Here is a 19,894-nt window from a genome sequence, read left to right as displayed (position 1 = left end):
AAGAGGAATATTTTTTGCAACGTACCTCCTCCAACATGTTGCTCTGACAACAGTATGGCTTTAAGAGGTGTATTTTGTCCTTTTTTGAAATGAAGAAAAGTTGAGACAGAGGTGAAGAGTGGTCTGCTCAAAGCCAATCAAATATACAGATTGTGAGGCCTTGGGTTTTTCTTCTCAGTAGGAACAACAGTCGAAGCTAGATGGGTATGACTCCCACGGAACCAAGATTTTCCGTTTCGATTTTCTGCATTTGCTGGGCTTTTGAAGCTGGATGTGGGTGCTCTAATTCCTTTCTCTGTTACAGCTAAAAGCTGGGGTTCTCTTTGTGCTGCTAGAATTGCATGGGAGACAATCTATTTTGCTGAATTTGGTTCTGCCAACGGTGTGTTTATGGGTGTTGTTATCATGTGACAGTTAATTAGCAATGGTTATAATTTGTTAAGCATTTCCATGGAGTTGCAGTGAAGCCAACTCTTTTATTTTGTCTGCATTTTAACTATAGTGTAAAAATAAAGTTTGTTTTGCCTGAAGTTGAGGCATTCAACCAATCAAATTGAATCCAGAATGCAACACCTTACAATTACCTTTAAATTAAGAAAAAGTGAGGGTCAAGGCTATTTTATGAAATTAGTCTGTGGGGGTTTGGTCTGGTCCATAACATTGTTGAACGTCAGGCATGCTGATATCCTGCTATTAAATTGGCAGATATACTTAGACAAAGAACTCAGGTAACAAGTAAATTCTACACATGACACATCAAACCTGTTAATAACTGAACCAAACAAAGGCTGGTTCTCAGTTTTGGAATCATTAAGTATCCAGGAAGTCGGTATGGGAATTACACGCTCTTGGCTATGAAAGGTAGAACACTAAGATCTTGTTGTCACACCACTTTGAATCATTTTATACACTTAGACATAGCCCAGGTTTAACATCCTGGGTTGGACTCTCAATCAGAACAATCCAAATGTAAGTAAAATGAAATGTTTCATGGTCTGCCCTGGTTTTTCAGACTGTTATCTTGTGTCCAAGTGTGGTTGTGTTTTCATGACTGGCCCCCCACCCCAGCTCTCAGTGACGCGAGAACAGTGGAGGACAAAAGACACCAAGATGACTGGCAATCAGTGCTCCTGAACGGAGTATGTCACATGTGCTTATGTCCACACTTGACTCTCAGGTGAGGTGCACTAGGAGACATGGGATGGAAACTGAAACTCTCAAGAGGGAATGCACCAAATGGACATGGACTCTTCCTTTTATTAATCAAACCTTTGAAGAGACATGGGGATTCCTGCCTGGTGATGGAGGTGCATCTCGGTGCAGAGGTTGGGGGTGACAACACCTTACTCTGAAAAAGCAGGGGGAAAAGAAAATCATTGACACATTTTCAAATGTTAGCATTCACTGATCAACTTAACAGCACATTTGATCAGCCCACACATTCTGAAGGCTAACCCTTTTGCTTTCAGGTTAGTTAAGAGTCTCCAATTCTGCACATAAAATGGTGAAATAAAAATATTACAATTTTTTACATTCTCCAACTTTCTCAAAGGATGGATTTACATATCACTGAGCTAAAATCTGTTCAGGGAAAAAATATAATTTAATCAGTGAAATATAAAGCTGAGCTTTTAACACTATCAGACTAAAAATATAATTGTCACTTCAGGTGTGCATCCTCATCAGAAAATGGAGAAGATTGTCAGGATGGGAATGACGAACAATCATGGGTCACTTTTCAACTCAAGTTAAAACTGCATTTTACCCCTGTTATGTACAACCTCTTCCTGCCAGTATCCCAGCAGTCTCTCTTCGAAGACCAATTAACAAAATTGACAATTTGGCAACCCCTTTGTAGGAGCATTTCAGAAAAAGTGACATTTGATTTCAAATTACAGGTTAGCGGCGGATGGCCTGGGGACGGGAATCTCGCTGTGCAAAAAGGCAGTCAGTCAAAAGGCCAGTTTGTCTCTGAACGTACTTCTTATGTCTTCCATCCAAAGGTGTGCATATCTGTCAGGGGAGGTTAAAGGGTTATGGGGAGCGAACAGGAAGGTAGAGTTGAGACTGTGACAAGATCAGCCATGCCTTTTCCCTCAGATGACAATGGCTAGCATGAGGAGATATAGCTTTAAATTGAGGGGTGATAGATATAGGACAGATGTCAGAGGTAGTTTCCTTACTCAGAGTAGTAGGGGTGCTGAATGTACTGCCTGCAACAGCAGTAGACTCGCCAAATTTAAGGACATTTAAATGGTCATTGGATAGGCATATGGACGAGAATGGAATAGTATAGGTCAGATAGGCTTCAGAATTGTTACGAGTAAAAAGTGAAGTCTGCAGATGCTGGAGATCAGAGTTGAAAATGTGTTGCTGGTTAAAGCACAGCAAGTCAGGCAGCATCCAACAGGAAATTTGACGTTTCGGGCCAGAGCCCTTCATCAGAATTGTTACACAGGTCACAGCAACATGGAGATCCGAAGGCCTGTACTGCACTGTAATGTTCTATGACTGTATTAAATGGTGCAGGTTCAAGAGGATGAATTGCCTAACTTGTACTCCTGGTTCTTAAGAGATCAGGAGTAAGTTCTTCACCCATCGTGTGTGAGCCTGCTGCAGAAAACAGCTGAGCCTAAAGATTGAATGTTTTCAAGAAGGAGTTCGGCGTAGTTGTTAGGTATTGGGGAGAAAGTGGGAACAGGGTATTGAATTGGATGATCAGCCATGATCACCTTGAATGCCAGGGCTGGCTCGTTGGGCTGAGCGATCTACTTCTGCTCCTATTTTCAATGCTTCGCCCCTGCATAAGTTGCGGAAGACACCAGCAGACATCAGACATTTTCTCTCCAATCACACAGACCTAACCATGGGAAAGGGGGAGGCAGTCAGTTCCAAAGCCCGCTGCCTGGAATTTGTCATGGCTTTGCCACGCTCAGAAGATATGGCAAATTGGACACAGAATTAACCGAGTGAAAGGAAGCTGAAGCTGACGATGGAGGGATGTTTTTATGACTGAAAGCCTGTGTACAGTGGAGTTCCGCAGGGATCAGTATTGGGAGCCTTGCTGTTTGTGGTATGAAAAATTAAGATTTGAATGTAGGAGGGTTGATCAGGAAGTTTACAGACAATATAAAAATTGATGGAGTGGTAAATGGTGAGCAGGACAGCTTTGGACTACACAAGGATATGTATGGTTTGGTCAGATAGGCTGATCAGGAGCAAATGGAATTCATTCCGGATACATGTGGGGCGATGCACTTGGGCAGGATAAACAAAGCAAGGAAAAGCAGTTGGACCCTGCAAAGATGAGGATCAGAGCGAACTTGATGTGCATGTCAACCAGTCCGTTAAGGCAGTGGGAGAGGCCAATTAAGTGGTTAAGAAGGCTTATAGGATGGCCTTTATGAGCAACAGCATCTGCATGTTAATACACATGTTCCTTCTCATCTTCCTGACATCGCCCTCAATTTGTTTCACCTTCATGTAATTCCCTAAACTGCCCTCACCCATGGCTCTGACCTCAACAATTCCCCGTCACAGAGACCCAGTTCTCACCATGCTTTGACGAGACTTCTTTTTAAATTCCTTGTTGGACATTTTGGTGATTCGCTTCACAGGATGGCCTCAAGTGGAAAAATCGAGGCCCCTAAAACATTTCATCAATGATTTAAATACATCCTTCTTCCAACTTCTCTTTGTGAAGGAGAAGGGAAACCCAGCCTATTGGTCATATCCCAGCCTAAAGTCTGTTCTGATATAACATCATAATTCCATTCCTGTGCGATCCCGTGGTATGCAAAAATTGTGTAATGGCAGCACCATTTAAACCAACGGGACCAGAATAGTGTTATAGCCAATACAGGTAAGGAAAGTTGGCATTCTACAAATAATGGTCTAAATTCGTCAATTGCATGATAGCCAATTCGCATTGAAGGAACTGCATTAGAACAGAGCATACTGTATTGGTTATAGCCTTTAGGACTGTGAATTAAGGTGATATGAACATTTTTTTTGCCAAAGCTAGAATGTTTTGTTCAGCCTTCTATGGATATGGAAGCAAAGGATGGATCTCAGAGAAAAGGTCACAGCAAAGAATGAAGGAATTATAATTAGAAGTCTGAATGTGAAAATGATTGGTTTTCTACATGGACCTGAAGAAAAGACTTATGGCTTCCAAAAAGGAGTAGAAGAAAGAAAATGATATGCTGCTGCATTTGATTTGAACTCCCCAGTTGGATGGGTAGGTTCACCAGCAATGCCACTGCAAGGTTTTATATTGCAATGCACTAGTGTGAAAGGTAACAGAACTGCACCTGACTCTGAGACAAAACCACTGCATTCATTGTGCTGAAATTCATTCCAAGGAGGAAACAAATAGGCCATAGCAATTCCATTAAATTTTGAAATAGTTGTAAAATCCTAGAAAACACAGCAACAATTACAATCAATCAGTCTGTACATTTTACTGGCTAATGTTAAATAACCCAGTCTCTCAAAGGTGGAATGTGACATTGTCTGAACAGTCATCAGCCTTCTTTTCAGTAAACCAGTGACTCATCGACCAAAGAAATTCAGAGAGATTATAACTGTTTCTGTGTTTCCCTAAATCTAACAATTGATTTAAAATTTAACATGATGTGCACAGGACTTACAGGTGCAAATGTGCGTATGTACATGGTCACAGTGGCTACTTTTGCATTGGGAACAAACACTCTATTGGTTCAGGCTGAAAATGTTTACCTTGAAGAGTGTGGTGCTGGAAAAGTACAGCTGGTCAGGCAACATCCAAGGAGCAGGAGAATCGACATTTCGGGCAGAAGCCCTTCATCCAGCGCCACACTCTTCAATTCTGATCTCCAGCATCTGCGGTGCTCACATTCTCCTCCCTGGAAATGTTTACCTGTTTGTCAGTACCAAATTAAGCTGCTAGCAAGGAGTGCGTCATACAATGAATGAGTACTTTGTGCTCCCACCTCTGGAGGTGTACCTTCAATACAGGCCGCTTGAATGAGATGAAGGTTTCTACTGTTTGCTGGTTGGCAAGAGTGTTGACCTGCTTTGTAATGGATATGAGCCAACAGCACAAGACTACCATTAATTTGGTTGTGAAATTGAGATTTGATCCACTGGGAGTGACCAACACTTTGGAAGAGTGAAGGCACAATTTTGGAGAACAGTTTGGCTCAGCCCTCAATTGAGCATTGTTTGATGCTGACATTGGGTTCTTTGACAGCGAGTAGTCACCAGATACTTGATGACTATTCATCTGATGGAGCTCAATGACGACAGTAAATAAACAAAATGGACAAGTCTTTCAGTTCTCAATGACAACACAGTGATCAACATAAACTATCATGCAAATTCAGGAGTAAGAGCTGAATACAGAGTGAGAACGAAGTGGCTGAGACTGGGGTGTGATTCAAACAGAGTTCGACTTGTAAGGTTACTTGCAATATCATGAAAAGTTCCTCTCGTTTTGAGCTTTTATTCACATTCCAATCTATCTACCAAATCAATCTAAGACTGAGGACTGATTTATTGGTTAATTGCAAGGAAGTTGGCTTCAGTGCCAAACCCCGAATTGGCACCCAGTGTGAATTTCATAGTAATTTCATTCACTCTGACTCTACATCGATTGCATCTGACCAGCCTTTGCTGAGGGGGAGAATAGAACAACACATTGCTTTCTGAGCTCCAGCCTAACAGCTCAATGAGGAAGCAAGTTTTCAACCTTCCAAGTTATGAAGCATGCTTCAAGCTTTCCAGATAAACACCCATTTCAATACTTACACCCAAAACTTGACCCAAAAACATTATGTAATGTGCTGAAGGAAACGAATCATCACTCTGAGATATGAATGAGAAACTGTTTCCACTGGTTAATGAATCGGTGAAATGGAGACAGAAAAATAGTCAATGGTATGAAACACGCTGAATCAATACAAATTTACAACATGGGAGGAGGCCATTTGGTCCATCATTAGTCTCTGCTGGCCATCACACTGCTGCCCAGCCAAGTCCCACTGATGCTCCTGCACCGAGCCTTGTAGGTTAGAGCGCTTGAAGTGCCTTTCCAAATGTTCAGGGGTTTCTGAGTCACTCACCCGATCACACTGCCTGATAGCTGGAAATCCCCCACAACCTCCTGAAATCACTTCCCCTTCAATCCCCCTCGAAATCTCCATGCCAACATCGACGCCATGCCATGTGGCCTTCTCAACTTTGTAGAATTGGCACCTTCCTATTAATATCAACCTTATTTCATACATTTCAACTTGGTAACCTTCAGTCACCAAGCAGATGGTGTCTGTCAGCAAACATCAACTGTGTGTTATGGCAGCTGAGGCAGACACTGGGAGAACACTCTTTTCCAAAAAGGATCACCTTTGTCATCTTAACCTTTGTTATATCTAAAATTCTCCAGGTTAGGAAGTACCCTTCTAAGTCTCCACTGCACCCTCTTGGACACAATTACACTATTCCTAAGGGTGGTAACCAGAAGTATACACTGTGCTACAGCTGTGTCTCACTGGTATTCCTTATATCTTCATTCCAGCATCATTTACCTTCTCCTAAAGACAGATGGTATCCTGTTGAGGGCAGGCCATACCCCATTTGAAAAAGAGAATGGATATCTATTTTGAAACACAGATTATAAAAATGAAGAAACTGTATCGAGAACAGAGATGAGCACAAATCATTCCATCTGAAAACCTAGAACCAATCTCTTCTTGGTCTATCATCTCCACAGCTTTCTACTTGTCACTATGAACAGTACAGTGGCACAGAAAATAGTTTATGTGGGTGAAAATAAAGGCTTTAGAGAACACAACATACTGAAATATCAACTTCTTTTGTAATATTTCAATGGAATAGGACCTACCCAGTTAAGAACAGAATGTTCAAAGGACTGACATAACAAAGTGAATTGTGTTTAGTTCCACTTCCTTGTGCTGTGTGTACATGTATCGTTCTTTATAAATGACAGCAATCCTGGATCATTGTATAATACCCATGATCTGGAACCTGCTTAGGTACAGTCTGCATCATCACACATGACAGTAAATTGGAAATATACTGTCTTCCAAACAGCCCATATCTTATCAGAAAGAACAATTTTTACATCCTGATATCGCACGGAGTGTTAAGGCCATAGCACAACAGGGAAACAGAAGGCTGGAGTCTGCCATGGGCTTGTGATCTCAAGGAGTACAGACAACCTGGAGACACAAGTTCCAATCTCATCACTGCAATTGGAGACTTGAAATTCCAAGTGAATGAAACTTGGAATAAAAGGTTCAAGTTAAGAAGCATGAAACTCTCACAGAGCAATCAAAACAGATCCAGTTTACTGGTGTTCACTCAAAGTCCTGATGCAAACTCTCTTGCAGGTGATCCCAGACACATACAGCAATGTAACAGGTTACAGAAGATGCCATAGCCCTCATGCTGCACTCACCCTGGAACATCTGAACAACAAGGACATCTACGTCAAACTCCTGCTCATTGACCTTCAAGACCATTATCCCCTCCAGACTGATCTCAAAACTCTGGAACCTCTGCAACTAGATCCTCAGCTTCCTGACCCACAGACTGCAAACAGTGAAGAGAAGTAACTGCACCTCCTCTGTGATAACACCCAACACTGGAGCTTCCCAAGGATGCATCCTCAGCCCCCGACTGTACTCCGAACGAATATCATCTGTAAGTTTGCTGATGACACCACTGGAGGAGAACAGATATCTAACAACTAGGAGAAAATGAGGACTCAGCTACCTTCCCCCCAGCCCCTTCCCATTTGTCTCACCACCCCATCAGCTTACAGTCTCATTCCTGATGAAGGGCTTCTCCTGAAATCTCGATTCTCCTGCTACTCGGATGCTGCCTGACCTGCTGTGCTTTTCCAGCACCACACTCTCGACTAGATATCTCACAACGCCAAGTCAAAACGACCTCTCTCTCTCAATGTCGACAAAACTAAATAACTAATCATTGACTTCAGAAAGAAAGGAGGAGAAACATGCCCCCATCTATATCAATAGAACTGAGGTTGAGAGGATGGAAAATGTCACATTCCTTGGAGTGATGATAACTGATAACCTGTTCTGGACTTTCCAACAGATGTGACAGTCAAGGCGACATAATAACACCTCTTCTCACTGAGGCAGCTCGGGACATTTAGCATGTCCATAAGTCTACAGATGCACCATTGAAAGCAAACTGTGTGGACGCTTCATGGCCTGCTCTGTCCGGAACTGTAAGAAACTACAAAAGGCAACATACATAGCCCAGACCACAGAAGCCGACCTTTCATCCACAGACTCCATTCACACAACTCACTCCCACGTAAAGGCTATCTGATGAAGGACCAGTGCACCGAAAGCTCATACTTCCAAATATACCTGCTGGACTATAACCTGGTGTTGTGTGATTTTTTTAACATCATGAAAGATCCATTGCACCCCTGGAAATAATTAGATTAGATTACTTACAGTGTGGAAACAGGCCCTTCAGCCCAACAAGTCCACACCGACCTGCAACGCACCCATTCCCCTACATTTACTCTTTACCTAACACTACGGGCAATTTAGCTTGGCCAATTCATGGCCTGACCCGCACATCTTTGGACTGTGGGAGGAAACCGGAGCACCCGGAGGAAACCCACGCAGACCCGGGGAGAATGTGCAAACTCTACACAGTCAGTCGCCTGAGTCGGGAATTGAACCCGGGTCGCTGGCGCTGTGAGGCAGCAGTGCTAACCACTGTGCCACCGTGCCGCCCACTAAATAAAGTGGGGCAGCAGTGTTCGGATTTAATCGGCAGAAATGGCAGCGGTGGGATGTCCAACAACCTCTTCCATTGGGCAGAAGGTACAGAAGCCTAAGACACGCACCAGCAAGTTCAAGAACAGCTTCTTCCTGGCTGTTATGAGAGTGATGAAGGAACTCTCTTGCCTCACATAATGCTGAGCTTGCCTCATGCACACCCTATGCAATGTAACCTGCACGCCCCTATTTGACTCCTTTTGATCTGTGCATCCTTGCTAACTATGATCTGTCGTAAACAGAGCTTTTCACTGTACTTCAGTAAATGCAACAATAAATCAATTAATCAAATCCCAAGGACTCAAATGTGCCAGCATCATGACAAGGCCCTGTCTGGGCTCTCCATGGAATGAGGTGAAGCACCAACCATGTCAGAGGGATCAGCATGTAGGAATGCAGCCATCATCACAGACTAAGCTGACCACTGCATCACACCAGCACTGGATTACCCAGCAAGCTCCCAAGGCATCACAAGCAAGCAGTCACAGTGAACGTCACAGTCAGACAGGAGGTCTCGGCTGTAATCTCACTCGCAGCATCTCATTCACTGTACAGATGGCAGGGACCACAACCAGCCCCAAATGCATCTCTGGGAGAGGTACAGAGACTGTCACTGTGTAGTTGTGGCCACTGTTCCAGTGAGCCCTGTGTCAATTATAGATCACCACAGGGTGGAAGGGGCTGTGAGAATGGGAATCACACCAGGAAAGGAAGGGGGAGGAAGTAGGGAGCAATGGGACTTAAGAGAGGCTGAGGATCACACCATGCTGGTAGGAATCACCCCAAGTGGGTTGGGTGGGTAGGGAGGGAATCAAAATGGGGTCAAAATGCTCAAGTATAACCCTGGGATGAAGTTGTGAGACTGAGGTTTAGCTCAGGATAGAGATCCCTCTGGGACTGGTTTGTGTGACTGTAGATCTGGTTGAGACTGGTGATCACCCGGGATAAGGATCACCCAGAGATCCATTTGTGAGGTTGGGGGTCACCTGGGGATCAGGATAACCCTGAGATGGGCTGGGGTGTGGATTACTCTGGGATCAGTTTATGAGATTGGGACCATCCCAGGATAGGGATCACCATGGGATTGGGTTGTGAGGTGAGGGACCACCTAGGTAAGGGATTACCCTGGGATGGTGTTGTGAGTCACGGTGGGGTGGGAATCACCTGTGAAAAGGGACCACCCTGAGATCTGGTTATGAGACTGGGAATCAAGCTGGGATGGGAATCAGCCCTAGGATCTGGCTGTGAGGATGGCAATCACACTGGGATACAGATCACCCTGCCAGCAGATTGCAAGATCTCAGATTACCTGCAATGGGGATCAAACTGGGATCAGGGGGGTTGAGGCAGGTGATCGCCCTGGGATAGGCATCACACTAGGATAGGGAACTCCCTGGGGATGGGGATCACACTGGGATAGGGATCACCCTGGGATAGGGATCACCCTGGGGAAAGGGACCACACTGGGATAAGGATCACCCTGGGATAGGGATAACACTAGGATAGGGATCTCCCTGGGATAAGGATCACACTGGGAGAAGGATCACATTGGGATAGGGATCTCCCTGGGGACAGAGATCACTCTGGGATAGGATCACCCTGGGGAGAGGGACCACACTGGGATAGGGATCACCCTGGGATAGGGATCACCATGAGGATAGGGATCACACTGGGATAGGGATCACCCTGGGATAGGGATCACAGTTGGAATAGGGAACTCCCTGGGGATGGGGGTCACCCTACGATGGGGATCACCCTAGGATGGGGATCACCCTGGGGATGGGGATCACCCTGCGATGGGGATCACCATGATGATTGGGATACCCCTGGGGATGGGGATCACATTGGGATAGGGATCACAGGTGGAATAGGGATCTCCCTGGGGATGGGGATCACTCTGGGGATAGGAATGACTCTGGGGATGGGGATCACTCTGGGGATGGGGATCTTCCTGGGGATGGGGATCACTCTGGGGATGGAGATCACTCTGGGGATGGGGATCACTCTGGGGACGGGGATCACTCTGGGATGGAGATCACTCTGGGGACAGGGATCATTCTGGGGATGGGGATCACTCTGGGGATGGGGATCTCCCTGGTAATGGGGATCTCCCTGGGGATAGGGATCACTCTGAGGATTGGGATCTCCCTGGGGATAGGGATCTCCCTGGGGATGGGGATCACTCCGGGGATGGGGATCACTCAGGGATGGAGATCACTTTGGGAATAGGGATCACTCTGGGGATGAGGATCTCTCTGCTGATGAGGATCTCTCTGGGGATGGGGATCTCTCTGGGGATGGGGATCTCCCTGGGGATAAGGATCACTCTGGGGATAGGGATCACTCTGGGGATAGGGATCACTCTGGGGATAGGGATCACTCTGGGGATGGGGATCACACTGAGGATGGGGATCACTCTGGGAATGGGGATCACTCTGGGGATGGGGATCTCCCTAGGGATAGGGATCACTCTGGGATGGAGATCACTCTGGGGATAGGGATCACTCCGGGGATGGGGATCTCCCTGGGGATAGGGATCACTCTGGGGATGGGGATCACTCTGGGGATGGGGATCACTCTGGGGATAGGGGTCACTCTGGGAATGAGGATCTCTCTGCTGATGAGGATCTCTCTGGGGATGGGGATCTCTCTGGGGATGGGGATCTCCCTGGGGATAAGGATCACTCTGGGGATAGGGATCACTCTGGGGATAGGGATCACTCTGGGGATGGGGATCACACTGAGGATGGGGATCACTCTGGGAATGGGGATCACTCTGGGGATGGGGATCTCCCTGGGGATGGGGATCACTCTGGGGATGGGGATCACCCTGGGGATGGGGATCTCCCTGGGGATGGGGATCACTCTGGGGATGGAGATCACTCTGGGGACGGGGATCACACTGGGGACGGGGATCACCCTGAGGACGGGGATCTCCCTGCGGATAGGGATCACTCTGGGGATGGGGATCACCCTGAGGATGGGGATCACTCTGGGGATGGGGATCTCCCTGGGGATAGGGATCACTCTGGGGATGGAGATCACTCTGGGGATGGGGATCACACTGGGGATGGGGATCACTCTGGGGATGGAGATCACTCTGGGGACAGGTATCACTCTGGGGGTAGGGATCACTCTGGGGATGGGGATCACTCTGGGGGTAGGGATCACTCTGGGGATGAGGATCTCTCTGGGGATAGGATTCACTCTGGGGATAGGGATCACTCTGGGGATAGGGATCACCCTGGGGATGGGATCTCCCTGGGGATAGGGATCACTCTGGGAATGGGGATCACTCTGGGGATGGGGATCACTCTGGGGATGGGGATCACTCTGGGGATGGGGATCTCCCTGGGGATGGGGATCACTCTGGGGATGGGGATCACTCTGGGGATGGGGATCTCCCTGGGGATGGGGATCTCCCTGGGGATGGGGATCACTCTGGGGATAGGGATCACTCTAGGGATGGGGATCACCCTGGGGATGGGGATCACTCTGGGGATAGGGATCCCTCTGGGGATGGGGATCACTCTGGGGATAGGGGTCACTCTGGGGATAGGGGTCACTCTGGGGATGGGGATCACTCTGGGGATGGGGATCACCTGGGGATGGGGATCTCCCTGGGGATAGGGATCACTCTGGGGATGGGGATCTCCCTGGGGATGGGGATCTCCCTGGGGATGGGGATCACTCTGGGGATGGGGATCTCCCTGGGGATGGGGATCTCCCTGGGGATGGGGATCACTCTGGGGATGGGGGTCACTCTGGGGATGGGGATCACTCTGGGGATGGGGATCTCGCTGGGGATGGGGATCACTCTGGGTTTGGGGATCACTCTGGGTTTGGGGATCACTCTGGGGATAGGGATCACTCTGGGGATAGGGATCACTCTGGGGATAGGGATCACCTGGGGATGGGGATCTCCCTGGGGATAGGGATCACTCTGGGGATGGGGATCTCCCTGGGGATGGGGATCACTCTGGGGATGGGGATCACTCTGGGGATGGAGAACACTCTGGGGATGGGGATCACTCTGGGGATGGGGATCACTCTGGGGATGGGGATCTCCCTGGGGATAAGGATCACTCTGGGGATGGGGATCTCCCTGGGGATGGGGATCTCCCTGGGGATGGGGATCACTCTGGGGATGGGGATCACCTGGGGATGGGGATCACTCTGGGGATGGAGATCACTCTGGGGATGGAGATCACTCTGGGGATGGGGATCTCCCTGGGGATGGGGATCACTCTGGGGATAAGGATCACTCTGGGGATGGGGATCACCTGGGGATGGGGATCACTCTGGGGATGGGGATCACTCTGGGGATGGGGATCACTCTGGGGATAGGGATCACTCTGGGGATAAGGATCACACTGGGGATGGGGATCACCTGGGGATGGGGATCACTCTGGGGATGGGGATCACTCTGGGGATGGGGATCTCCCTGGGGATAGGGATCACTCTGGGGATGGGGATCTCCCTGGGGATGGGGATCTCCCTGGGGATGGGGATCACTCTGGGGATGGGGATCACTCTGGGGATGGAGATCACTCTGGGGATGGGGATCACTCTGGGGATGGGGATCTCCCTGGGGATGGGGATCACTCTGGGGATGGGGATCACTCTGGGGATGGAGATCACTCTGGGGATGGGGATCACTCTGGGGATGGGGATCACTCTGGGGATGGGGATCTCCCTGGGGATGGGGATCACTCTGGGGATGGGGATCTCCCTGGGGATAGGGATCACTCTGGGGATAGGGATCACTCTGGGGATGGGGATCACTCTGGGGATGGGGATCACTCTGGGGATAGGGGTCACTCTGGGGATGGGGATCACTCTGGGGATGGGGATCACCTGGGGATGGGGATCTCCCTGGGGATGGGGATCTCCCTGGGGATAGGGATCACTCTGGGGATGGGGATCTCCCTGGGGATGGGGATCACTCTGGGGATGGGGATCACTCTGGGGATGGGGGTCACTCTGGGGATGGGGATCACTCTGGGGATGGGGATCACTCTGGGGATGGGGATCACTCTGGGGATAGGGATCACTCTGGGGATAGGGATCACTCTGGGGATAGGGATCACTCTGGGGATGGGGATCTCGCTGGGGATGGGGATCACTCTGGGTTTGGGGATCACTCTGGGTTTGGGGATCACTCTGGGGATAGGGATCACTCTGGGGATAGGGATCACTCTGGGGATAGGGATCACTCTGGGGATAGGGATCGCTCTGGGGATGGGGATCGCTCTGGGGATAGGGGTCACTCTGGGGATGGGGATCTCCCTGGGGATAGGGATCACCCTGGGGATGGGGATCTCCCTGGGGATAGGGATCACTCTGGGGATGGGGATCACTCTGGGGATGGGGATCACTCTGGGGATGGGGATCTCCCTGGGGATGGGGATCACTCTGGGGATGGGGATCTCCCTGGGGATGGGGATCACTCTGGGGATGGGGACCTCCCTGGGGATGGGGATCACTCTGGGGATGGGGATCACCCTGGGGATAGGGATCACTCTGGGGATGGGGATCACTCTGGGGATGGGGATCTCCCTGGGGATGGGGATCACTCTGGGGATGGGGATCTCCCTGGGGATGGGGATCACTCTGGGGATGGGGATCACTCTGGGGATGGGGATCACCCTGGGGATAGGGATCACTCTGGGGATGGGGATCACTCTGGGGATGGGGATCTCCCTGGGGATGGGGATCACTCTGGGGATGGGGATCTCCCTGGGGATGGGGATCACTCTGGGGATGGAGATCACTCTGGGGATGGGGATCTCCCTGGGGATGGGGATCACTCTGGGGATGGGGATCTCCCTGGGGATGGGGATCACTCTGGGGATGGAGATCACTCTGGGGATGGGGATCTGGGATCGCTGCGGCTGTGGGGGGTTGGGGGCCGAGGGCCCAGCGCGCCCTGGGACCGGCCTTGGTGCCGACCCGGGGGGGGGGGGGGGGGGGAGACCGGGGAACAGACACCGGGGTAACCGGGGAGGGGGATCCTTCAACTCACCGCACATGGTGTCCGCTCTCCCTTCTCTCTCTCTGTTGGAGTCTCTCCTTCCTTCCCTCTCTCCCCCTCTCTCTCTCACACACTCCCTCCGTCAGGCGCCGAGAGCGGCCTCGCTACGGGGCGGACACACCCCCTCCCACAGGGGGGGCGGCGCGAGGCAACGCCCCGCCCCCAGCCGCGCGCCCGCCCCACCGCCGCCGCCCTCCCATTGGCCCCGCTCCCCCGCCCCGGCCCCGCCTCCTCGCCCGGCCGCGGCCCCCGATTGGCCGGGGCCGCCGCCCGTCACCGCTGGTGTGGGTGGTTGGCAGTCAGCGGAGGGGCGGGGCCTGCCCGGTGACCCCCCGCCTACCCGCCTCTGATTGACAGCCCCGCCCGGGGACGTGGCACCAGGATGTGGGTGAGGACACAGAGAAAGGCTGCAGCAATCCAGCGTGCATCTTCCTCCTTGCCTTGCAAGCCTTCCAAATCAAACTGCTCCAGAAAATCCTGCATTCGGTGGCAGTGAACAAAAACATAAAGAAATCCTTCCCTTCCCCCCCCTCCACCACCTTGGATATGACTCCCACTTTTTTTTTATTTGCAAATACTACTTTTCGTTCATTGCAAATATCCATTCCGAAGTGAAAGATCATGTATGAGAGCAGACCCTCTCTCATAAACCTCGCACGCACCCTCTCACACACACTCACACCCACACACATTTAAGTTTATGGGGTGAATTTGTATTTGCAGAAATTAATTTGTTCTAAAACTGCACAAATTCATGTAAGATTCTGTAAATCCCACTTAACAAATAGAACCAGTCTGACTCAACACTGAGACACAGACAGACGTTAACCTCACACCTTTAAGGCATTGCCTGAGCTAAGATGACATCTATTGTTGGAAAAATTAAAGCTATTTTGAGAACGAAACTGAAAAGGAGTTCTGGGATTTACATATTAAAGAATGGACCGAGCACATCCCATTCTAAAAGTTGGAAGACTTAATCTAAATTTCTTTAATATATAATTACATCTCCATGACACTGTAACATTTTTGCTTGAAATTCTGTGTCTTATGACCTTATACTTCACAAGGAGCAGTGCTCTGAAAGTCAGTGCTTCCAAATAAATCTATTTATTGGTTGGACGATAATCTGAAGTTGTGTGATTTTTAACTTCATACATGAGAGGACAGTTTTTGAGATGCTTTTCGTCTGCTGCAAATATATTGAAGAGGGAGAATTTTATGAATTCAGTCCACAATATTTCTGGAGGATGACAACCAATTCAAATCCAGTGAGAAACTCACTCATTTCATACATAGGTGACAATTTTAATTAAAAGGTAAATATCATCTGGTTCATTTTAGTTGGAAGGCCAGTGCTTTCAAATTTGGATGATGTTAAAGTTTTATGGTAAAAGGATAAAGTTTTAATCCAAATCATTGCACTGATTAATTGAACTGCACTTAGCAATAGCTAGTTGAAGTGCAATGTGAAATTTATTTGGTTGATTTCACTTTTTGACATCTTTCTAGTACTTTGTTTCATTGCAAAATCTGTCACCAGCAGATACTGACGATTTAGGAGAATAGAAATTGTATCCAAATATTCATTCCCAAATAATACAAAGTTTTATTCCATACATCAGTATTCACTCTCTCTGCCTCGGGCACTGTCATTGGGAGACAGATTCCTCCTAGGAACAGATTCAATGGACTTAGCCCATATCCCTCTAAACCCTTCCTATTCATATACCCACCCAGATGCCTTTTAAATGTTGTCATTGTTCCAGCCTCCACTACTTCCTCTGGCAGCTCATTCCATACATGCACCACCCTTTCCCTTTCCCCTCTCACTCTAAACCTATGCCCTCTACTTCTGGATTCCCCACCCCAGGGAAAAGACCTTGTCTACTTACCCTGTCCTTGTTCCATATGATTTTATCAACTTTTGTCAGGTCACCCCTCAGCCTCCAATGCTGCAAGGAAAACAGCCCCAGCCTATTTAGCTTCTCCCTATCATACAAACCCTCCAACCCTGGCAACATCCTTATAAATCTTTTCTGATCCCTTTCAAGTTTCACAACATCCTTCCGATACCATACTTGCACACAATATTCCATAAGTGGCCTAACCAATGTCCTGTAGAGCCACAACATGACCTCCTAACTCCCATATTTAATGCTGTGACCAATAAAGAAAAGCATATCAAATGCTTTCTTCACTATCCTACCTACCTGCAACTCCAGTTTCAAGAAAGCTACAACGAACCTAACAGCCATGGGATGGAACTGATTTTGGACAATCTTTTCTAACAGGCAAAACACAAAAGGCCCAGTGTTCTCCTTCAGAGCTCTGTCATTTACACCAGCTATTGAGCTTGACACTTAAACTGCTTTGACTCACTTCACCCTGAACTTGCTCCTAACTCAGCCCTTTGACCACACTTTTGTGATTCTGCCCCAAAACTATTGGTTCACGGGAAGGTATTAAAGAAACATCCCACCTGCATTGGGCCCATGAAAGTTTTGATGGTTGATTGTGAAACTGAATAGTTGCTGCATAATTATGTTGAAAAGCTACGGAATTGGCCTCACAAGGATTGTGAAACCTCACGGCTGTGCAACTGCCCTCTGGCTGCCGGCACGTACAATGCCATTCAGTCTGGGTGGAGAGCAACTGGGCACTGGCCGTATGAGGGAAGTCCCTTGTGGTCAACAACATCTAGTTTACTCCACGGTTGTAACTGACAGCAGATTATGTTGGGGTGACAGACAGTTTACACATATCAGGAGGTGATCCAGGATGGTCACTCATGACAATACAGCAAATACTGATTCATGGGGTGGAAGGACATTTTCTCTTAACTCATTGGATGTCTGTGTCGCTGCTGCAGTCAGCATTTATTGCCTGTTCCTAGGTAGCCCTTGAGAAGGTGGGAATGAGCTGCCTTCTTGAACCACTGCAATCCATGTGAGTGGACCCACAATGTCCTCAGGGAGGAAATTCCAGGATTTTGACCCAGTGACAGTGAAGGAACAGCCATATATTTCCAAGTCAGGATGGTGACTGGCTTGTAGGGAAAAGTGCATGGTTGTGTTCCCATGTATCTGTTGTCTTCTGAAGAAGGGCTAGAATGGTTAGCATGAAACTCACTGCAGGTTCAGAGAATGGAAGTGAATCTCAAAGAAAGCAATAACATTTGAACAGGAAGAAACAGGGTCAATGCAGGAAGGATGTTCGCAAGGACCATGGCGTCTATAACCATAGATTAAAGTCAAAAGATATATTTCGGACTGAGATGAATAGAAATTTCTTGGCCCAGAGAATGATGAACAACAGAAAGTAGTCAAGGCTATCATGAAAACATTCAATGTGTTGGAGTTAGATCATGTTTCAGGGATAATGGGATTAAAGGGCAACACATTACTGAGTTTGATGATTAGCCATGCTCATAATGAATGGTGTAGTAGGGCCAGAAAGGGCCAAATGACTGACTCCTGACCCCATTCTCTATGTTTCTCTGTCAGATTCCCACCTCTGAGATCTAAAACTGTTCACTGAACATGCTTCAGTCCAAAGAAAAACTGAAATTTCTGGAGAAGCTCAGCAATTGTTGTAGTATCTGTTGAGATGAGAAATAGAGTTAATGTTTCAGGTTTAGTGAGTCTTCTTCACAGGTTTCGAAATGATGAAATGTTTCAATAGAGTAGAGCCTGTTTGAGCTCTTCATTGTCTGTTACTCAAGTGCTATTAACTAATGTGGCAGAGGATAAAATGATGCAGCACAGAAACAAACTCTTTGGTCCAACTCGTCCATGCTGACCAGATAACCTAAATTAATCTAGTCCCATTTGCCAGCATTTGGCCAATATCCCCCTAAACCCTTCCTATTCATTTAACCAATCAGATGCCTTAAAAATGGTTGTCCCAGCCTCCACCACCTCCACTGGCAGCTCATTCCACACATGCACCATCTTCTATGTGACAAAGATACCCCTTAGGTCCCTGTTAAAACTTTACCCTCTCACCCTAAACCTGTGCCCTCTAGTTTTGGACTCCCTTACCATGGGGAAAATATCTTGGAAATTCACCCTAATCGTGCTGAATTTATAAACCTCTATAAGATCATTCCCCAGCCTCCGACGCTCTGGGGAAAATAGCCCCAGCTTATTCAGCGTCTCCCAACAGCTCAAACCCCCAACCCTCGCAACATCCTTTCTGAACCCTTGCAAGTTTCACAACATCTTTCCCATAACAGGGAGACCAAAACTGAACGCAGTGTTCCACAAAAGACCTAACCAATGTTTTGTACAGCTGCAATGTGCCCCCACCAACTCCAATACTCAATGCACTGACCAATAAAGGCAAACATACCAAATGCCTTCTTAACTACTGCCTACCTGCGACTTCACTTTCAATCAGCGATGAATCTGCATCCTAAGGTCTCTTTGATCAGCAACACTCCCCAGGACCATAACTCATTCAAAAGAAACCTGGTAAACATGGCTCAGAAACATAGCTGTTTGCCAAGAACTGTGCTGAGCCAGTTGGATTTCGGGCTGCAGGTCATGAAGACTTTGATCTGAAGTGCATGGCCAATACCATGGCTGCTCTCTGCACTGAAAAGGTTTCACTTTGGGCTGGGAACAAGACCTTTCGATGACACTCTCCATTGGCCACATCCTCTGCAATGCTGTTGTCTGATAACCTGGAGATCTCAGACTCTCTACCATCAGCTCCAAGATCCCTTCTTTTAAATCCAAATGTCAAACATTCTGAATTTGGAGATGGGCGAGGAATTTTGACAGAACACGGTGGGCAGCATGGTGGCACAGTGGTTAGCACTGTTGCCTCACAGCGCCAGAGACCCCGGTTCATTTCCCAGCCTCAGGCGACTGTCTGTGTGGAGTTTATACATTCTCCCCGTGTCTGCGTGGGTTTCCTCCGGGTGCTCCGGTTTCCTCCCACAGTCCAAAGATGTGCGGGCCAGGTGAATTGGCTATGCTAAATTGCCCGTAGTGTTAGGTCAGGGGTAAATGTAGGGGTATGGGTGGGT

General features: G+C 48.1%; 1 protein-coding gene across 1 annotated transcript in view; it reads right to left on the bottom strand.

The window, feature by feature from the left end:
• Positions 1-14,982, bottom strand: part of gfpt1 (glutamine--fructose-6-phosphate transaminase 1) — a 72,498-nt gene extending 57,516 nt beyond the window's left edge. Inside the window, exon 1 of the mRNA XM_060856365.1 lies at positions 14,851-14,982. Coding sequence (XP_060712348.1) covers positions 14,851-14,857 — 7 coding nt within the window. The 5' untranslated portion in view covers positions 14,858-14,982. The remainder of the gene's footprint in view (positions 1-14,850) is intronic.
• Positions 14,983-19,894: the final 4,912 nt, after the last annotated feature.

The sequence above is a fragment of the Hemiscyllium ocellatum genome, chromosome 48 (assembly GCF_020745735.1).
Source record: "Hemiscyllium ocellatum isolate sHemOce1 chromosome 48, sHemOce1.pat.X.cur, whole genome shotgun sequence".
Classification (NCBI taxonomy): domain Eukaryota; kingdom Metazoa; phylum Chordata; class Chondrichthyes; order Orectolobiformes; family Hemiscylliidae; genus Hemiscyllium; species Hemiscyllium ocellatum.
Note: the sequence above shows the minus strand (reverse complement) of the source record. Positions and strands in the feature narration are given on the sequence as shown.